The sequence below is a fragment of the Lynx canadensis genome, chromosome C1 (assembly GCF_007474595.2).
Source record: "Lynx canadensis isolate LIC74 chromosome C1, mLynCan4.pri.v2, whole genome shotgun sequence".
Lineage (NCBI taxonomy): Eukaryota > Metazoa > Chordata > Mammalia > Carnivora > Felidae > Lynx > Lynx canadensis.
The window spans coordinates 24,706,635-24,728,602 of record NC_044310.1 but is presented as its reverse complement, the minus strand read 5'-3'; the positions used below and the strand labels follow the sequence as shown (position 1 = coordinate 24,728,602).

The window sequence follows — 21,968 nt, the reverse complement described above, 5'->3', positions numbered from 1 at the left end:
AGGCGATCCGGGCAGAAGAGCAGGTGCAAAGGTGCTAAGGCAGGAATGTGCCTGGGGGAGTTTGAGGAACTGCAAGGAGGCTGTGGTCACTGCAATGGGATGAGCAAAACCAGAGAGTGGTGAGGGAGGGAATCAGAGAAGAGACAGGGCGGGTCACAGAGGGCCTTAGAAGCCCCTGGAGGACTTTGGCTTTAATCTGAAGCGGGATGGGAACCAGAGTAGGGTTTTAGGCAGTTTTAATAAAACTAGACATGATTTGACTTACGTTTTTAAAGGATCTCTCTGGTTAGTGGGTGGAGACTAGACTGGCTTTCACTCTAAGTGGAGATGCCTGCTTTCATTTAATTTTGACCTCTGAAGGATCCCCTGCTTTCTTGTAAGTCAGGATACCGTTTTCTTTGTTGTCAGTGGGGCGGCTGTTGAGAGTATCTAGACTACCACGTTGCTGGAAATAGAAGGCACCCTACTGGTTTTCTAAACACAGTACAAAGCTATTGTCAAAACACTACGGAATAGGCTGAACAAGGAAAAAAATTATCAAAAGGTCAGGATAAAGACAAGACATAGTTGAAAAAAAAATAAAACTAGTGTATAGTATGGCAAAGAGTAATTTAAAAAAAGCATTAGGAATCATTACTTAAGGATTTTTAAGATAAAAACTAACCAGATCCACACTTGACAAATGCTATTGCAATACACTCAAGACAGAGTCCTGCTTTTTTAACCATAAAACACTAGAATAAAATACAATGGCAAGTAAGAAAGCCCAATCTTGTCAACAGAGAGAGGGTCTTCAGGTAGAGTGGGGTGACTGAAGCTTGTACTCTGAATTTTGGTTCCCAAGATTCTTATAAAACTTCTGTGGTACTTACCTCATCTGGGCCCCTCTCCACACCCAACTATAGCTTGCATTTATAAAGTGCCAATTCACATTTATTAAGTCGTATCTTTAACCCTAAATATATGTCATTTTAGACCACTCAATGAATGCTTAAAATGTTTATACATTAAAAGTCCACCTGGGGCACCTGGGTGGCTCAGTCATTTAAGGTCCGACCCTTGATTTTGGCTCAGGTCATGATTGCACAGTTTGTGAGACCAAGCCCCAAACTGGGCTCTGTGCTGACAGCTGGAGCCTGCCTGGGATTCTCTCTCTCCCTCTCTCTCTACCCCTACCCCGTTCGTTCTCTCTCTCTCTCTCTCTCTCTCTCTCTCCCTCTCTCAAAATAAATAAACTTAAAAAAAATAAAAATAGAACTATGGTGAGATCCAGCAATCCTACTTCTGGGTATTTATCCAAAAGAATTTAAATCAGGGTCTTTAAGAGGTATTAGCTCTCATGTTTACTGCAGCACTATTAACAACTGCCAAGACCTAAATGTCCATTGACAGACGAATGAATTAAAAAATGCTGTATATACATATATCCAATGGAATATTATTGGCCTCATAAAAGAAGGAAATCCTGCAATATACAACAACGTGAATGAACGTTAAGGATGTTATGTCAACTGAAATAGTCACAGAAGGACAGATACTGCACGACTGCATTTATACGAGGTATCTAATAGTCAAACTCATGGAAACAAAGAATAGAAACATGGTTGCCAGGGGTGATGGGAGGGGAAATGGGAAGTTGGTAATCAATGGACATAAAATTTCAGCTCTGTAAAATGGACAAATTCTAGAGACCTGCTGTGCCTATAGATAATAGGACTGTATTATACACTTAAACGTCTGTTACAAGATGTTTATGTTAAGTGTTCTTACTACAATAGAAAAAAACTATATTAAAAAAAAGAAAAACCCATACGAAAAAATGGTAACACATGAGTCAACACATGGGTACTTTGCATGAGAAGAGACAAAGGAATGAGGTGGCAAAATGGTAAGAATGCTTATTACACTAAAAAGAAAGTAATACACTTTGTATTATACTACAGAGACAAGTTCTCCCATGAAACATTTTTACCCCAAAACTGATTGGGAATCTAATGAAACCATTCAATCTAACGACCTAGTATCAAAGAAACACAAGGCACGGTATAACGTATTCAATAGCAGTGAAGGGATCCAGAGAATTCACTAATCAGGAAAATCCAGAATGCAGGAAATTTTAGGACCAGTTTTAGTCAGTTTCATCAACAAATAAAGAATTTTTTTTTTAATTTTTTTTTTCAACGTTTATTTATTTTTGGGACAGAGAGAGATAGAGCATGAACGGGGGAGGGGCAGAGAGACAGGGAGACACAGAATTGGAAACAGGCTCCAGGCTCTGAGCCATCAGCCCAGAGCCCGACGCGGGGCTCGAACTCAGGGACCGTGAGATCGTGACCTGGCTGAAGTCGGACGCCCAACCGACTGCGCCACCCAGACGCCCCAACAAATAAAGAATTTTTAAAAAATGTTGGCGAGACTAATAAGATAGTAGAGAGACAATTCAACCAAATATAGTATGTGAACCTATTTTGGCTGCTGATTTCAGCAAATCAACTAGAAAACCCATCTATGAGGCAAGATGATAGGGGACACTATGGAATTGTTCATTTCTAATTTGATAATGATATTATGATTTTTCTAAAGTCTTTTCCTTTAAAAATTAAAAAAAATTTTTTAATGTTTATTTATTTTTGAAAGGAAGAGACAGAGACAGAGTGCAAGCAGGAGGGGGCAGAGAGAGAGGGAGGCACAGAATCCGAAGCAGGCTCCAGGCTCCCAGCTACCAGCACAGAGCCCGACACAGGGCTTGAACCCACAAACTGAGAGATAATGACCTGAGCCGAAGTTGGACACTTAACTGACGAGCCACCCAGGGTGCCCCAAAAGTCTTTTCCTTTTAAAGATATATACTAAAATATTTTTTAAAAAATTCCAATAATACTTGTTCTGTAGTTTTCTGTACTTTTCTCATGACACTGTTGTAGCCTAGGTACTAATCACACACACACACCCCTACCCAGCAGAATTGTATTTCCAAAGCATAGACCTTTTTTTCTCACCTACTATTCTGTGCAGGCCTCAGCATAGTGCTTTGCATACTGAGAGTACTCAAATATTTATTAAATTCTTAATTTTTTTCATGTCTTTTATTTTGAGAGAAAGAGAAAGTGTGTTTGTGTGCGTGTGTGTGTGTGTGCGCACGCACCTGCAAGTTGGGGAGGAGCAGAGGGGGCAGGGAGGAGAGAGAATCCCAAGCAGGCTCCACACCATCAGCACAGAATCTGTTGTGGGGTTCGAACCTACGAACCATGACCTAATGCTGATCATGACCATGATCATGACCTGAGCTGAAATCAAGAGTAAGATGCTTAACAGACTAAGCCACCCAGGCGCCCCTTATTTAATTTTTAAAAAGAAAGAAAGCAAGCAAAAAAAAAAAGGGCCAAGTAGCCTCCAATGATGATAAGTATACTTTGAACCAAGATTTATGTTTAATATAACTTTCTGTACATGAGGTCCAAACACAAAGTCCTGGGGAACAAAGAGCAGGGATGCAAAGCTGCCATCCTGACTAGTGAAGGGGATCTTCCTTGGAGAAGAAGGTACAGAAACCCCCAGCCAGCCTGGGTCCCTCTGACACACTCCAACACAATTGTAGCTAACTTATTATGTGTGCTGTCATCTGTCTCCACCACCAGACTGGGGCCCGACGCCACATCTGGTCACATGGCTGGACCTGGTAAGTGGTTGACAGCCCAAAGGAAGAAACTTCAACATCATCCAGAGGAGAAACAGGACAGACCACAAAGAGGGTCAGTAACATCGTGGGGCCTGAGACAGCAACACCAACTGGAGATTAATCAAAACAGAGACTCTGGATGGGGGGTGTGGTAGTGGGCTGGGCCCACTCGTTCATCTGAGGAGCTGAAGGGAATGGGGAGTGGATCAGGGACTGCATGGACCAGAAAGAGGTGCACTGGAAGGTAGAGGGGGTCTAAGGGAGACAGGAACTGAGAAGCAGCTGCCACCCTCCTGTATGACGCGGGGCATGGCTGCCCGAGGCCAGCCTGGTTCTTTCTCAGTGCAGAAGGATGTGGGAAACCACAAGAATGCAGGCAGGGCTAGTGCATCACAGTGGAAAAGTGAATTCCTGAGCACATCAGGGAGGCTTACTCAGACTAGCCGGAGGAAACCACATTTAACAACCCAGCTACAGAATGAGGATGCAATCAAGTTGTGGCCTGGGCACCTGGAGGTAGGAGGGCTCCTTCTGCCTGTGATAGACGAGGGGCAGGAAGAGCTACAAAGAGGAGCTGACATCTGAGTGGGTCTTGAAAAACTAGACAGGATGGAAAGAGAGAGCAAAACAAAAACACACTGAGCACTCATGATGGTCTAGGTGCTGGTTAGGCACTTGAGTTCCCTTCCAGGAAAGGGGCTACATAGACAAAAATACAAAGGTGTGCCTAATTGTCTTCCCCCTCTTTGTCCATTCCTATTCCCTTGTTAACCTAGAAAAACCCATTAAAGACGAACTGTTTCTTTTTACTTCTAGAAATTCACTCCAGGGCTTGATCAGAGATGGATGTCAAGATATACTTGCAGTGCTCAAAAACAGGAAACCAAACCACTAGGGTTAGATTAGTTAAAATAATACGTAGTCTTCAAAAAGCATGTTGTCAATGATTAGCTAATGGTATGGAAAGAGCTATACCCCATATTGAGTGGGAAAAAAAGCAGTTACAAAACAATACAATCCAACTTTATTTTTTTAAATATAATACATTTTTTAAAGACTGAAAAATCTAATGTTCAAAGCGTCTATCTCTACGTGGTAGGATTATGGATGATAATCTTCTTCATCCCACTGTCTTCTATAATGAATGTTTTACTTTTTAAAAATTAAATAAAAACACCCCCAAAATGTTATTTAAACACACACACACACACACACACACACAACTGAAAACAGGCCCACGTGGGGTAGGCTCACCTTCTGTAGGATGGGGGTAGGGCAGGTGTTGTCAAACAAGACTGAGTTGAAGATTCCATACACGCCCTCACCGAGGTGGTACACGATGGTCTTGGGGGTGGAACCGCTTTCCTCTGTGGGGAGGGGAGGGGTCAGGGGAAGTACAAGCAGCAGTGTGAGGGGGGCTGGGGCTGGGGAACTGGCACAAAGGTAGGCTCAGCAAGGATGATAGGTAACTGAAGCAAAAAGGTTGCCCCTTCCTCAACTATGGGGTGGGTCCTGCCTCCTCCTATGACATGAGGTTCATGTTGTGCACACTCACCCTTGCAACTGAGCAACCCTGCCCAGGACATACTTCCTGCCTGCATCTGAGCCCCTGGATGCCCAGCAAAGGCAAAAGAGCAGCCCAGCCAAACTCAATACCCCAAGATGTTAAGCCACTTGCTCAGAGACACACGATGGGGCAAGTGCATGAGCTGAAATGAGAAACCAGGTCTCCTGGCTGGATTAGATACGGCAATCACCCAGATTTATAAAGGAAGCCAGAAGAATGTCGTCTCTACACACATACACATACAGGTACACGCACACACAGAAAACCTTCTACCTGGAGCCCACCACCCTGCCAAATGGATTCTCAGGGGAAGACACACAGACCTCAGCTCTCTTGCCTGGGGTCCTAGAGCAGAAGACAAAGCCCCAAGATCAGAGTCCCTGACCCACTCACTCAAGAGGCTGATGGAAGAATTGATCTATCTGAAAAGGCAAAGATGAGTGCTGATGTTGCAGTGTGGGCAGAGAACCATGAGTCAGTCCAGCCTGCACTTGAATCCAGGCACTGCCCCTTACCAGCTGTGTGACTTTGGGCTAGTGACTCAACTTCTCTATGCCTATGTTCTGTCATCTATAACTAGACTTAGACAAATATAAGTTGTTATTAATTATTTTCATTATGTTATGAGAATCAGTAGGATGAGTAAGAGTCTGTACTTTGGAGAGGAGACAGACATGAGGTCGAATGCAGACTTTACTTTTTCCTATTAAGCAATTCACTTGTATTCTCTTTGGCTCTCAATTTTCTCATCTGTACAATGGGTTAGTAAAGTATCTATTCTCCCTGAGGTTGTTTTGATCTCAATCTTCACAAGATATAAACATGCATAGGAAGAACCAATAATAAGTATCTTGGAGGTAAGAAAGGATTTGGTTGTAAGTTTCCCTAAAGCAAGGATCCATCCTTCAAATTCCCCATTCCCTAAAACCAGACCTTGCTCGGCCAGCCACTGTCCCTAGCTTGAGGAAAAAATGGGGCTGTGCTGCCCACCTGGCACCTACCCTCCCTGCCAGGCTGGTCCAAAAGAACCTCCTTCTTGGCGATGATGCTGACTGCCAAGGTGAAGGCCGAAGTCACATAGTAGCGCCCCAGCTCCGCAAGGATGTCCACACCACATCCCTCTGGGAAGTACAGGTCCAAGGCTGAGTTGATCACAGAACAAATCTGGTGGTAGGGGGATGGGAGACAATTACATATTTGAAATGTGGGGTTTACATACTAAGGACTTGCTATAGCTCCAAGTGTATTTCTTTTTTTTTTTTTAACAGCTTTTTCTCTTTTTTTAAAGTTTATTTATTTTGAGAGATAGAGAATGAGCAGAGGAGGGGCAGAGAGAGACAGAGTGAAAATCCCAAGCAGGCTCCATGCTGTCAGTGCAGAGACCAACACAGGGCTCAATCCCACAAACCCTAAGATCATGACCCGAGACAAAATCAAGAGTCAGACACTTAACTGACTGAACCATCCAGGCACCCTTCCAAGTCTATTTCTTGAAAGCTTCTTTGATTTCAGAAAGAAGGACTTGGCAGCTGCTAAGTTCCCAGCTGGGGACTGCAGACAATTGGCCAAGAAGGTAGGAGGCAGAGAGAGCTGGGTCAAGACTCTTATACTCATGTAAGTCAACTTCCTCAACGCCTACATTATGGGAGGAGGTATTCTCAGATTCCAGAAGCCCTGATATGGAACTTTCTTTTATAAATGACCAATCTGTTAAAAGACACGTTTTTGGTTTTTTTTCACAGAAAATAAAGAGAAGAAAAAAGATCAAAACCACCCTTAATTCTATCATGCAGATTGTTAATCATTGTTAACTTTTTGGAGTAGTCCCTTTCTTTTTTTTCTCTTTCATACAAATGCCATTTTTATTATAAACATAACAGGGCTATATATATATATATATATATATATATATATATATATTTTTTTTTTTTTTAATAATCTTTTACTCAACAGATTCTGTGAATGACCTCAGTGGGTAAGTCATACAAATGTTTCATAATTTAACCAATTCCCGAGTGTTAGATGGACCAGGAAAGTCCACTGGACTTTTGTTACGAACACCGCAACAATGCTCATCTTGGAAGCTCTTTGTGTCCATCAGGGGTTATTTTCTTAGGGTCAGTCCCTGGATGTGGATATTCCAGGACCAGGCTCTTACTAAGGAGAACGACCCCTAGTGGTTAGAGTGGGGATTGCGGTGACACATTTTTCTTGATTTCATCTTGAGAGGAGTACACAGAAGGTGGGCTTTTCCTTTTCCCGCCCTCCCCTTTGATTTCTCATCAGCTCACCCAAGGGAGAACAGAGCGTACCAGGCCCTCAAAGAGTTTTAGGACTTAGCAAATAACACTGGTTAAGCTTCAAATTTGTGCATGGGCTAGAGACAGGCAGAGCTGGGACTCAGAAAGTGACATAACCTCCAAGAACCTCAGTTTGCTCAGCTGTAACACAGGGCTAATAATAAGATAGTTCAGGGGCTCCTAGGTGGCTCAGTAGGTTAAGCATCAGACTTTGCACTGACAGCGAAGAACCTGCTTAGGATTCTCTGTCTCCCCCTCTCTCTGACCCTTCCCCACTCACGTGCTTGCTCTTTCTCTCTCTCTCTCTCAATAAATAAACATTAAAAAAAAGATAATCCAGGTAAAGCACCAAGCACAGTATGCAGCACATAGGACCCACTCACAGTGCCCAGTACACACCCCCCACCCCCCACAGAGCCCAGTACCACACTTCTGACCCCAGGATTACCTCTTCGAATCTCACTTTGGCCCCCTCCAATCCAGGGAAGCCACCACCAAGGTCCAGGATGTGCATCCTGTGGCCCAGCTCAGTGCCCATTTCAAACACAAGCCGGGCGTCTGCGATGGACTGAGTGTAGGCCTGAAGGTCAGGACAGCCAGTGCCAACGTGAAAACTGAGGAGGGAGGAAGAGACTTGGCTTACGTGCAGGGCCCCAGGTGCCACCAGCTCAGCCCCAGCCAGGAGCAACCTTGGACAGGCACATTGGACACTGTGCCCATTCTACAGATGTAGTGACTGAGGGTCTCAAAGGTTAAATGCATTGCCAAGGGTCTTGTGGCAAGTAAGGAGTGGACAAGAGACCAGATCTAAGGTCCACTGGTATTTGGTGTCCCTCCCATCCCTTTGTGCTGCCACTGGGGCTGAGCCTTCTGGGATGAGGACCAGGGCCCTACCGTCAGCCAGGTCTGTATGTACCTGTCAGTGGTGTAGCCTGCCTGTGCTTTAGTTTCCCCATCTATAAAGTGGGGATAAGATCCCACAGGGCTGTGGGATAATGTACCTGAAGCATTTAGCACAGTGCCTGGCATATCCTAAGCACAGGATCAATGAAAACTATACTGTTAGGCCTTTATTATGACTTCTTCCATATCCCTGCAAGAAAAGAGGCACAGCAAAGATGTGGCTGCATAACCTTTGGCCTACAGGCTGGTCTAACTCCTGCAAAGACAGGTCTCTCCGGGAACCTCCAAGGACAAGACCTTGTGGGGACCATGGGGTTGAGTCAGCGGGACACTCCAAACCTTCTTTCCAAAGAGAGGAAAGTCTCCGATGGCAGGACTCTAGGCCTGTGGCCTGAGGACTCTGTGCCTCTGATGGCAGGACTCGATGGCCTCCTTTGGAGGCCCTGAGGGGGCTCTTATACAGAGTTGATTAATTCCTGGGAAAGGGGCAGCGGGCCCGGCAGGGGTGGTGGGGCCTCCAGGTACTCACCTCACACCCACCACCTCCATATGGCTCCTCTTGGCATTTTCAAGCAGGTGTCTGCAGGATTTCAGCGACGCCCCAAACTTGAAGCTCAGGTGGCTCGGGGAGTCCTCAGCAGCGATGTGCAGAACCATCCTGAGGAGACAGGCACCTCTGCCGGGTGGACCCCATCTCCCCCTACCCCAGCCACGTCCTCTCCAAGAAAAGGGGTGTAAACTCAGAGCTGCCCGCCCCGCAGGTCCCTGACCCCTTCATGTCCCTGCACTGCCGGTCAGCCTCCAGGGCCTGTCAAGTCCATTCTCTGAACGTCCCTGGGCCCATCCCTAGGCCCCTGCCCTGGTCCCGACCTCCTCAGTCCTCTCCAGAAGCTCCACCTCTTCAACCAGCCTCCACACCAGCCGGACTTTTCCAACTTTTCTTGCATGAGAGGCACCACTTTTTAAACACAGTCTTACTGAGAACCCCAATATCATGTAAAACAGACAAAATGAAAGCTGCTTTGGGTGAACCAGAGTGGTCCAGCCACCTGGCCTCCCCATCATCCCGAGGAGGCCCTCCCTGGAATCCCCAGGGTGTCAAGTGACCACGTGCAAGCCACAGCCCGAGCAGAATGTCCAGCCCTGACCCCTGCCAGAGCCCGTTTGCGCCAGGCCCCTGCCCTGTGACCGTGTTGACCAACATTCCCTGTTGCCCTCGCCCCGCACGCATGGTATGTTCCAGCCACACCAAATTCCTGCTCATGTCTCAAACGCCCCCTGCTGTTTCCGACCTCCATGCATTCTTTGCTTCGGCAGTTCACTCTGATGCACTGTCTGTGCGCCCTCCTAGTTCTTTTCACCCCTCAGGCGCACCTCAAATGCCACCTCCTTGGCGCAGCTTTCCTGACCACCCCCTGTTGCTCTCGGCCCGCGACTTTGACCTCCATAATACCGTGGGCTTTGCTCTGCTCGGGCTGTAATGGTTATTCTTGCCTTTGTCCTCGTCAGGCCCTGGCATGCTGGGTCCAGTCCAGGAGTGCCCGCCCCAGCCTCCCGTGAGTGTGGCCGGGTCCAGGGCAGGGTCCTCTGCTCCACCTCTACCCCACCCATGCCCGCTGTCCTCACACTCGGCCCAGCCCCCCACGTGAGCGGTCCTCGGCTTACTTGGCACTGGGGTGGCTCTTTACCACCTTTGCCAGCTCCAGCTCGTTGTCAAAGCTCAGCAGCTGGACCCCATGCTTGGCAGCATACTTGATCTGTGCAATTTGCTTACAGGGGTTGGCGTAGATGATCTTACCGGCGGGGATGCCAATACGCTGGACCAACTCCATCTCTGCCTGTGGGGTCCCAAAGGTGAAGGTGAGGAGGCTCAGGGCCGACCGGGCCCACAGAAGCCGAGAAGCACAAACGAGGGGCAAAGTCATAGCTACGCATGGGGACGTCCATAAGAAGGGGGCCTCATTTTCACACAACAGAGACATGAAAATCGGGACTCACGCTGGTTCACCATTCTCGGACAGGCAAGGCTGCCACAGCCAGCTATGCAGGTAGCACACTGTGCAGTTGGGGGGGGGGGGGGGGGACGTCCCATCCGCAGAGGATACATGGTGGATTTATATATTTGTTACAACTTCCCGGCAGTAAGGCCTCTCATCCTGACAAAATCAGTATATTCATCACAACTGTCTTAAGGGATATATTTCCTAATTCACACAGAGACATGACATGGAGTCATAATGGCCCTGACAGTAGGCATCTGACACATTTTCCTGACAGATTCAACGTTTAAAGAATATCCCTTGATGTGGTGGTGAAAGTTCACCGAACCAAGTCATCCCACATCCAAAGTCCTGCTGTGCGCGTACCACTGTGCTGGGGGACCCTGTCAAGCCCCTGTCCCCGAGGGGCCTCGTCTTCCTCACCTTTACGGAACACCGTTCCAAGAGATTGCTGCATTCATGGTACAGACAGTGATGATGATGAGAGCAGCCATCGTCACTGAGCGCCCACCACAAGCAGGCACCGAATGCGATGTTAGTAAACCTTTTCTGTAAAGGACCAGTGAGCAAATGGTTTAGGCCGCGTGGGCCATGTAGGTTGTGTGACAACTCCTCAACAGCAAAGCCGCCAGAGAGAGTGCGTAAGTGAACGAGCGTGGATGTGATCCAGTCAAGCATCACAAGATCAGGCAAGTGGCCTGGATGTGGTAACCATCCATGGTTTGCCAACCCTTGCTTTGGAGTAACTATCTTATTTACCCCTTAGAATAACCCCATCATCAGAGGGGCACTGGATCCACTCTATAGAGAAAGAAACTAGTACTCAGAGAGGCTATGCAGCAACAAGGAGGCAGGGCCAGCTTTCAAACTCAAGTCTGACTCTCCATGATTAAGGGAAGGAAGTCAAGAAGAAGCCAGTTCTGAAATGCTATAGCAGGCACAGGGCCATTTTTAGCCACTCTGAGTTTTTGATAAGACTCAAAGGGCACCTGGGTGGCTCAGTCGGCTAAGCGTCTGACTTCAGCTCAGGTCATGATCTCACAGTTCATGGGTTCAAGCCCCGCATTGGACTCCGTGCTGGCAGCTCAGAGCCTGGAGCCTGCTACAGATTCTGTGTCTCCCTCTCTCTCTCTGCCCCTCCCCTGCTCATTCTCTGTCTCTCTCTGTCCCTCAAACATAACAGCTAAAAAAAAAAATTTATAATAAGACTCTAATGTCAATTTAGCAACTTTTCAGCACGAGGTACTACTGTGAGTTATCCCACGTGATGCCAGTAACTGTCCTATGAAGTACTTATTGGCCACATTTTACAGAGGACAAAATCGAGTTCAGAGGACTCCACCTGCCTACAGAAACACAGGTAGTAAGGAGCAAAGTGGGACAGGGCTGGCGTTGCAGCCGTCACAGCTTGCTTTCAAAGACCCTGAGTCTGAGTGGACATGAAAATGTGTTTTTGCTCCCAGCTTCACCACATGAGGTAAGAGAAGAAGCAATGGTAGCAATTTGGGACTTGTGATTTAGCTTCGATTATACTTAAACAGTATATACTTAGATATATACATATTTATACTTAAACAGTAACTACTGTTACTCATTGAAGGATCACCATATGCCAGTCATTGCATTAAATATTTTATATACATGGGGCATCTGGGTGGCTCAATCGGTTGAGCATCTGACTTCGGCTCAGGTCATGATCTTGTGGTTCACGAGTTCTAGCCCCGCATTGGGCTCTATGCTGACAGCTCAGACCCTGGAGGCTGCTTTCGGATTCATTGTCTCCCTCTCTCTCTGTCCCTCCCCTCCTCATGTCCTGTCTCTCTCTCTCTCTCAAAAATAAATAAAAACATTAAAAAATACATTTCATATACACTTTCATTTAATCCTCATAGTAATCTTATGAGACAGGAAACAGAGGACAGAGGCTCAGAGAGGTTAAGTGACTTGTCCAAAGTCTCACAGCTTTCGAGTGGCAAAGCTGACAGGACTGCCAGACTTCAGCCTACACCAGCTCCTAGCCACAGTACTGTAATGGAAAATTCAACCTCAATACTGAGTTGACAAGTGTTTACTGACTATCTATTAACATGCCAGCCTCTGTGACTGGTGCTAAAGAAAACAAGTGGTGAGTAAAATAAAGTCTCTGACCCTGTGAAGCTTTCAGATTGGGGAAAGTGGCATGGTGAGACCCAGGTGTGAGGAGTGAAGGACAGCTTTTCTGAGGGTCAGAAAATTAAGCTGAGCTCCACAGGAGGTCATATCCAGGGGGAAAAGGAAGGAAAGAATGTTTCTGGTGCAGATGTCCTGAGGCAGAATGTGCTCGGCCTAGTCAAGGAAGAGAGAGCGCTGGGGGGGCCTGGGCAGGGGGAGCGCAGTGGGGGAAGATAAGGCTGCAGGGGGGGTGGGCTGATGTGGATTTATATTTTACCCTGCGGGTCACGGGAATCCGTTTGAAGGGTTTCACGAGGGGAAACGACATGGTCAGATTTGCATTTTAAATGCAAGGTTTAAATGCATATCACTCTGGCTACCATGTGAACTCAGGGCTCAGGAAGGGCCGAGAGGATTCTGGAGGGACCGGTCACCATTGCCCTGGGTGAGGTAACAGATGGGGGAGTTGTGCTCTGGAGGCAGGGCTGGCAAGCGTGGTGGTGGATTGCAATGTGGGCGTGTCTGACTCCACGTCCTGCAGGCCGAGGGGCCCTTCTCGAAGGGGGAGATCGTGAGCGCATTTGAACACCCGGGTTCCGGGCACCCTGGGGTATCAAGTCAGCTGCTGGATAGAAGGTCTGGGCTGGAGATCAAAATGCGGGAGGTGGTGGCACATTGATGGTATTTAGGGCCGTGGAAGGAGATGAAATTCCATAAGAGGAAGGAGAGTTTACAAGAGAAAGGGAGCCTGAGACAGAATCCAGAGGAATCTCCCATTTCGAGAGCAGGAAGTCGGCACCTGGGACCTATGGAGAGGGAAGGAGAAAGAATGCGTCCAGAAGAGGGGGAACGATACACAGATTATAACATCACTCCCATCACAGCAAACCTTGCCTCGCAATTCATGTCTATACAGGAGAAGGGTGTCGGGTGTCAGAGGCGCCCCGTGCGAGGTGGGGCAGGTACGGAGCTGTGTCCCCCATCAATTGATTTGCTGCTGAAGGCTTTACAACTGGGAGCATAGGTGACTGTTGAGTGTTTTTAAAAAGAATATGTCACAAATGAGGAATTGCTATTTAGTGGGCATAAAGTTCCAGTCCTGCAAGATGAATTAAGTCCTAGAGATCTGTAGAACCCTGCCTATAGTTAAGAATACTGTATTGTACCCTTGAAGATTGGTTAAGAGGGTAGATCTCACATTAAGTGTTATTATCACAAAAACAAACAAACAGACAGTCACTGTGCTGAATGCTGTTGAGAATCAGGGTAATAAGAGGACCTGTGTCCCCGACAAGGTCTAAATGCATCAACATGGACAGATTTCCAACACCTGCTGAGTTTAAAGCTATTGAGATACAGTACCCACCACATAAATATCTTTTATATTTTGTATATTTTCTATGGATCATATTTGTAAGTATTTTTTAAGTACCACATACCCACCAAACTCAAACTCATAATGGTGATTATCTCTGGAGACATAAAGCTGATGGCCTACGTGTGTGTGTAAGTGAATCAACGGGTTATTTGAATAATTCAAAGTGAATGTTGAAAATAAAGTGCTTACTGGATCCTGGAGATCTCTGGGGACGTTGGTAAGAGGAGATTCTTCAGAGTAGTGACAGTGGCAGTGGGGAAGCAGTGGCTCAGATGCAGGTGCTGATGCAAAGAGCCAGGTGCACGCAGACAGGCGAGTGTAGACAACTCTGTTTGGCCGTCAAGTGGGAGCATGGGACCGGGCAGGGGGGTGGTATGGAGTCCTGGGAAGGCTTTTTAAGATGGGAGGATGCTGATAGAGACTGCAAGAGAAGGCAGGATGGGGGCAGGGGAAGTGACAGAAGGTCCTTGAGAAGGTGGGTGGGTGGACCGTAGCCCCATGCGAGGCGTGGCCTGTGCCCTTGACCTGTCTGTTGCATAACTGTACACCCGGCCCTCGCTCACACCCGGCCCTCCGTCAATCCTCCGTCAACGTTGGCCAAGGCGTGGAGCTGTCAGGCGTAGCCACTAGTGATGTCCCACCAGAAGAGGGCAGCCTTGGCCTTTCAAGAAAAGCTGTGCATCCCAGAGCCACCTCTCAGTGAATGTACCCAAAGGCTAGTGATCTTCCCGCCTGCGGGGAGGGGCCTTGGCCTCTCCCAGCCCACGAGTTAGCTAAAGCAATGGTCACCAGCTGGGGCCCAGCTCTGCCATCCTCTCCCCAAGGACATGGAAAGATGCAGTGGGAGAGCCGGAGACCACCCCCCTGCCACTGGTCCTACTCAAGCGGCCACTTGCCAGTGAGTCCCTCACCCTCTGTGCCTCCTTTCCCATACGTGAAATGCTTCCTCACAGGGCTGTTGTCAGAATCAGGGTAATAATAATTACCTCACAGGGTTGTTACGATAATAAAATGAGATCACCTACAGAAAACGCTCAGCAAAGTGCCTGGCCCGACAGAAGCACTCAGCAACGGTACATGCTTTTAATGTCCCTGTGGACTTCAGGATCCTTCTGAGCCCTAACACCCCACAACCCTGCTCTTTGTGGAGGCCGGCCCTGAGCCAGAGGGCCAAGCACAGTGTACCACCTCTGGGTTTCCAGATGCACAGGAGGTCTTTGACCCTAGACTGAGAAGGCTGGAAAAGGATCCCCTTCCTCCTCTCTGGGAGCAGAGCCCCCAGCGTGCTGCAGGGGGAGGTCCTGGTCCTGCTACCGGCAAGCTATGCATGGCTGGCCGATGGTTTCCTCAACTGTAAAATGGCTATCTCTCTCCCCATGCACCTCCCTTCATGTGACACACGCACGAAACTAGGTGTGCAAAGCCAAGTGCTAACGCAAAGGGGCTTTGCAGTGACAATAGGGGTGGACTCAGCTATCACTCACTAAGAGCGTGAACATTCGTCTTTGATAAAGGTTAACCTTCTCATTCTCACTGTTCCACCATGGTGCACACCTCTTTCCCACCCAGAATCTTCCTACCCCTGTCATCCTGCCCAGGCTAGCTCTCCTTCTTTATCCTCCAGGGCCCCCTTCTAGAATCCTCCTCACTAACCAAGAGGTTAAAGAGGAAAATGAAAACCACATGGAAGCCAATGAAAATGATAACACCACAGCCCAAAACCTCTGGGACGCAGCAAAGGCGGTCAGAAGAGGGAAGTATATAGCAATCCAGGCCTTCCTAAAGAAGGAAGAAAGGTCTCAGATACACAACCTAACCTTACACCTTAAACAGCTGGAAAAAGAACAGCAAATAAAACCCCAAACCAGCAGAAGACAGGAATTAATAAAGATTAGAGCAGAAATCAATGCTATAGAAATCAAAAACATGGTAGAACAGATCAATGAAACCAGGATCTGGTTCTTTGAAAGAATTAACAAAATTGATAAACCACTAGCTAGTTTGATCACAATGAACAAGGAAAGGACCCAAATAAATAAAATCAAGAATGAAAGAGGAGAGATCACAACCAATACTGCAGAAATAACAAACAATAATAAGAGAATATTATGAGCAATTATATGCCAATAGATTGGGCAATCTGGAAGAAATGGACAAATTTCTAGAAACATATAAACTACCAAAACTGAAACAGGAAGAAATAGAAAATTTGAACAGACACATAACCAGTAAAGAAATAGAATTAGTAATCAAAAATCTCCCAGGGGCACCTGGGTGGCTCAGTCAGTTGAGCACCCGACTTCGGCTCAGGTCATGATCTCGTGGTTCATGGATTCAAGCCCTGCGTTGGGCTCTGTGCTGGCAGCTCGGAGCCTGGAGCCTGCTTCGGATTCTGTGTCTCCCCCTCTCTCTGCCCCTCCCCCACTCACACTCTGTCTCTCAAAAATGAACAAATGTTAAAAAAAATTTTTTTTCATAAATTAAAAAAAAAAAATCTGCCAAGAAACAAGAGTCCAGGGCTGGATGGCTTTCCAGGGGAATTCTAACAAACATTTAAAGAAGCATTAGCACCTATTCTCTTGAAGCTGTTCATAGAAATGGAAGGAAAACTTCTAAACTCATTCTATGAAGCCAGCATTACCTTGATTCCAAAACCAGACAGAGACCCCACTAAAAAGGAGAACTACAGACCAATTTCCCTGATGAACATGGATGCAAAAATCCTCAACAAGACATTAGCCAACCGGATCTAACAATACATTAAAAAAATTATTCACCACGACCAGGTGGGATTTGTACCTGGGATACAGGGCTGGTTCAATATCCACAAATCAATCAATGTGATACATCACATCAATAAAAGAAAGGCTAAGAACCAAATGATCCTCTCAATAGATGCAGAGAAAGCATTTGACAAACTAAGGCATCCTTTCTTGATAAAAAAAAACCCTCAAGAAAGTACGGATAAGAAGGATCATACCTCGAGATCATAAAAGCCGTATAACGAAAGACCCATCGCTAATATCATCCTCACTGGGGAAAAACTGAGAGCTTTCCCCCTAAAGTCAGGAACAAGACAGGGATGTCCACTCTCGCCACTGTTATTCAACATAGTATTGGAAGTCTTAGCCTCAGCAATCAGACAACACAAAGAAATAAAAGGCATCCAAATCGGCCGGGAGGAGGTCAAACTTTCACTCTTCTCAGATGACATAACACTCTATATGGAAAACCCAAAAGATTCCACCAAAAAACTGCTAGAACTGATCCATGAATTCCCAGCCATATTGCTGACAAGGGTTTAAAAGGAGTTCCCCTAAAAATAATCATTACTAACCATTAAAAAAAATAGCAGTAATGGGGCACCTGGGTGGCTCAGTTGCTTAAGCGTCTGACTCTTGATTTCAGCTCAGGTCATGATCCTGCAGTTCATGAGTTCGAGCCCTGCCTCAGGCTCCATGCAGAGCCTGCTTGGGATTCTCCACGCCCCCCTTCTGTCCTTCTCCCCCTCCCTCAAAATAAATAAATGAACATTTAAAATTTTTTTAAAAATAACAGTAATGACAACATCACAAAGCAACAACGTACCGGGTTTGCTCTCACCTCAGGGCCTTTGCACTTGCTGTCCCCTCTGCCTGGAATGTTCTTCCCCTAGTTCTCCACCTGGCTTGACCCTTTGCTTCCCTCAGGTCTGTATTCAAATGTCAGTGAAGCCTTCCCTGACCAAACTATATAAAAGTATAATCCTCCCTCCCAACATTTCCTACTTCCCTTCCCCACCTCAATTTTCCCCGTAGCATCGACCATCTTATAAAATAATATAGATTTTCATTGTTGAACTTGTTTTTTAGAAAGCAAGTTCCATGAAAGAAGGGCCTTTTTTGTTTTGTTTGTTTCATTCACTCTCTAAATCCCCACCTGAGATAGGACTTGGCCCCATGAGAGTTGCTCAAAAAAGGTTTGCTGAATGAATAAATATATCCATAGCTATGCTCTGAAGAAAATTTTATAGCTTAAAGGCTTTTATCAACTAAGAACAGGATGAAAATGATAAGCTAAGCGTTCTCAACTCTGGGACAAGGGAGCCTGGCTTGCTCAACACTGTGTTGCCATCCGTACTTACACATTGACCAGCACATCGTAATTCAACGACTAGACAATGATAGTAAATAAGCAAAATAAATCTAGAGACAGCGAGAGGCGATTAAGACAACAGCATTAATCGAATTAGAAGGGCAGCAAAATGGGCAACACAACAGAATTCTCGAAGGATTAGTTGAGAAAATGTACTGTCACACATTAATAAGACTATAAAACAAACAAACAAATAATGATAAAAGGTGTTTTCGTTTTGTTTCTTTTTTTTTTTTAATTTTTTTTTCAACGTTTATTTATTTTTGGGACAGAGAGAGACAGAGCATGAACGGGGGAGGGGCAGAGAGAGAGGGAGACACAGAATCGGAAACAGGCTCCAGGCTCTGAGCCATCAGCCCAGAGCCCGACGCGGGGCTCGAACTCACGGACCGCGAGATCGTGACCTGGCTGAAGTCAGACGCTTAACCGACTGCGCCACCCAGGCGCCCCTGTTTTGTTTCATTTTAATCGAACATTTTATACCATGTATAGCTCTAGGCCAAGAAGCTTGAAAATCTCCATTGAAAAGGTGACCCACCTACCCAGAGACACACAAGGTTCCAATGTAGAACTTCCATGCCTGTTTTGCCCTCCCTCATCCCTTAACCGCCTCCCAAGTGGGTGGCCCTTCCCAGAGGGCAGGGGCCAACTGCAGGCCACCCCTGCTTCCCCGGCGGGGGGTGAGGGGGGGCCACCCGCAGCAGCCCAGCCATGTGTGTGTTGAGTAGGCAGCGAGGGGCAGTGCGCCAGTGGGGGGCACGGGCTCACCTTGTTGGCACAGCTGAAGCCCAGCCCCAGCTCGGCCAGGACCTTCAGCACACCTGGGCTGCTGTTGCACTTGACAGTGTAAAAGGGCCGGACCCGCGGCAGGCACTTCAGAAAGCAGAAGTGCCTCCTCACGACGGCACCCAGGTCGGCCACGAAGAAGGCAGCAACATCACCCTGCACGAGAAGGGTAAATGTGAGGCCCCGCTCAGCCCCTTCCTGCTGTGGGCCATCTATGGTCCTCCCAGGTACCTGTCCCGAGCCTGAGCCCGGCTCCGCCACAGCCACACTGTTCTAAAAGTCTCTGCACAGAAGGCAGACTCCTCAGCCTGCGTTCAGGGGTTCTGTGATCTGGCTCCAGCGCCTCCCCTCGCTACAGCTCAAGCTCCAGCTGCAAGCTGGAGTGTTTTCCCACCTCCAAGCTCTGGTTCCCACCGTGCCCTTCACGCAGAAGACCCTTTCTCCGAAAAGGCAATCCACCTTCAAGTTTCAGCTCAAATGCCACCTCCCCCAAACCAATAAAGCAATTCTGCCTTTAATGCTCTCACTGCATTTTACACACGCTTCCAAAGTATCGGAACCGTGTACACATTCATCTGATAAATCCCTGCGGGCCAAAGCTATGGCCTGCAGCCCACTGTCTTCCACATATAGGTGGCCGCTGAAGCCTTGAGCTAATTCCACGGCACTGCAACCCGTGCCTGTGAGCTGGGCAGCAGATTTGCTGAGGGCTGAACATGAATGAGACTGTGGGTGAGACAGCATCACTTAAACCCTCATTGGGACTCAGTTTCCTGTTTATGCGAGACTTTTTTACTGAAGCCCATTTGGTGTCTGACATTATGCTAAGGGACAGAGATGACCAGACAGGGCTTGGGTCTTGAAGAGAACAAAAAACCCTTTAAGAAATTACAAGCCCGTTCAATAAACTCGACTGGAGTTCCTACAGAAGGCAGTGGAAGCCACGGAGAAAGGGACATAAAAAATCCGCCTGGGAGAGTAGGAAAAAGTAACACTGATGAGTAATGAGGAAGGACAGAAACAGAGCGAGAGAGGCCGGCAGAAGGGCATTCCAGGCAGAGGGAAGAGCCCAGGAAAATGGGGTGATAACAGAGCACATGGCATCGCTGGGGAAAATACCAGCAGTGGTTGGGCTCTGATGGAGCATGATAGATGGTGGGGAAAGCTGGGAGAGGGACTGTGAAGACAGAGAGTTCTGGCTTGGCCCTGCTGGTCACGGGGAACCGCCAAACAGTTCTGAGTTTGAGCGTGGCCGTGATAAAGTGGGAGCAGGCAGCATGAGGCAGAGAGGAGGTTAGAGGGCCTCTAGAGGGATGAGGCCTGATCTACAAAGCCAGGGCCTCGGAAGACCACAGGTGGTGGCCAGAGCTTGGTGAGGCGCCAATGAGAGGGGTGTGGGTGGGGGAAGCAGGAGTCCCAGGTTTCTGACCCAGAAGGCTGGGTAGGTGGTGGTGGTGGTTCATCAGGGCAGGGCAGGCAGGAAGGGCAAAGTCTGGGGACAAGGACAAGGAAATGGGGATACAACGAGCCCGTCTCCGGCCAACAGCAAGGACTGAACACCAAATAAGTGAGGGAAGATGAAGGCCTGAGAAGTCCTTTCGGAGAAGGCACCTGGGCCTGCACAGAGAACAGGGGACCCACCCCCGCTCCCAGCGGCTCACCGTGGTGGCCTGTGAGGCCCCCAGAGTGAGCTCCTCCAACAGGTCTCGCGTGCTGAAGCCCTCCTCCACCATCACAAAGTCCGTTTCGCTCAAGTAGCCAGCCATGCCGAGAAGGCGGAGCCGATGGGCTGGATGGAGCCGCCGCCCCGCCGCCTCAGAAAGTATGCAACACACTGCAGGGAGGGGAGGTGTAGAGTGAGGGAGCTGCTGGAGGGGGTTGCCCTCCGCTGCCCTCTCTGACCTCCCCCAAGCCAGGGCTCTCAGTCCTGTCACACCCCGCCGCCGCCAGCACAAGCCTGGGGAGCTTGAGTTCACTGGGAAGTGTGGGGACGATCAGGAACCCTGTACTGCGACAAGGCATTACATGCCTAGATGTCATTCACTGCCTCTCCGAGCCTCAGTTTCCCAATCTGTAAAATGAAATGTATTATTTTGGAGGTCCTTTCCAGTTATGAAACTCGGGTTTTAGCAAAAAGGGAAAGAACGAGAGGGTACGGGAAAGCCAAGAAGCTCCAGTGGGGAAGTTTTCAGGGGACCCTCAGTCTTGACCACGCCCAACTAAGAGAGTGGCCCCACCAAGGAGTCTCAGCCCGAGAGCAAGAGCTTAGGTTCGAGTCTGCCCTCTGCTGCGTGACATTGGGTACCCCCTAGCCTCAGTTTCACCGTTTGTAAATGGAGGGCCAGACTGGTCCTGACGTGCTAGGGTTCTAAGGGTGCATGGGGCCACATGGTGGGTGGGGGTCGCAGGCTCCCGGGAGGGAGCCGAAGGCTGATGTTCTGTCCTGGTGAGCCCTCCCGAGTGCAGGGCCGAGGACCCGCCCCCCACACCGCCTTACCAAGCCCGGTCCTCCTTCGCGGGGGCCAGAGCCAGGCGCGCTGCTAGGGGGGGTCGCCGGTGACCTCGAAACTTGTGCAACACCCCGAGGAGGAGTGGCAGTTGCGGAGCCGAGGCCCCTGCTGAGAGGAGGCAAGGGGGCCGGGGACAGGTCAGCACTGGAGCCGAGGGCGCCCGCTCCCGGAGGCTCCCCGAGCCACTCCCCGCACTCGCCTTAAAACGCATTTACACGGCTTCGGCCCATAGGTCTCCCCAGCGAGTGAATCGGTTCCTCGGCGCCTCCGCTCGCCCTCTACCCCCACCCCCGCTCGGGCCGCGCGGCCTGCGCCCCGCCCGCCCAGCAGCCACCGACCCCACGCCCCTCCTTCAGCCTGCCGTCTGCTTATATAAGCCCCGCCCGGGCTCCGCCCCTGGGCCCAGGCCCCGCCCCTCTCGGAGCGCTCTGTAGCCCTGGCAACCGGGTGCCGCCATCCCATTGGTCGATTCCGACAAAAAGCATTGAGCTCTGCCACCCTGCGCAAACCTGTGTAAGCTTCAGCCCTCCCAGCGGAGCTGGCTTCGCGGCTCCCCACAC

At 48.5% G+C, this 21,968-nt stretch overlaps 1 protein-coding gene across 12 annotated transcripts in view; it reads right to left on the bottom strand.

Annotated features, from left to right (window-relative positions):
* The window catches only part of AZIN2 (antizyme inhibitor 2), a 57,111-nt gene extending 35,595 nt beyond the window's left edge, over positions 1-21,516 (bottom strand). For 4 of the 12 annotated variants that reach the window (XM_030324412.1, XM_030324414.1, XM_030324403.1 and 1 more), the window contains exons 1-8: positions 21,396-21,516; positions 20,560-20,732; positions 18,881-19,054; positions 10,115-10,287; positions 8,979-9,107; positions 7,995-8,160; positions 6,248-6,410; positions 4,934-5,046 (exon numbers count right to left, since the gene is read on the bottom strand). In XM_030324412.1, the coding sequence (XP_030180272.1) occupies positions 4,934-5,046; positions 6,248-6,410; positions 7,995-8,160; positions 8,979-9,107; positions 10,115-10,287; positions 18,881-19,054; positions 20,560-20,664 (1,023 nt within the window). In that variant the 5' untranslated portion in view covers positions 20,665-20,732; positions 21,396-21,516. Of the gene's footprint in view, positions 1-3,397; positions 4,280-4,933; positions 5,047-6,236; positions 6,411-7,994; positions 8,161-8,978; positions 9,108-10,114; positions 10,288-10,872; positions 10,969-18,880; positions 19,055-20,559; positions 20,733-21,395 lie in introns of those variants that run through there. The other 8 variants (XM_030324405.1, XM_030324409.1, XM_030324411.1 and 5 more) reach the window with 6 other exon arrangements.
* Between the last annotated feature and the right edge of the window lie 452 nt (positions 21,517-21,968).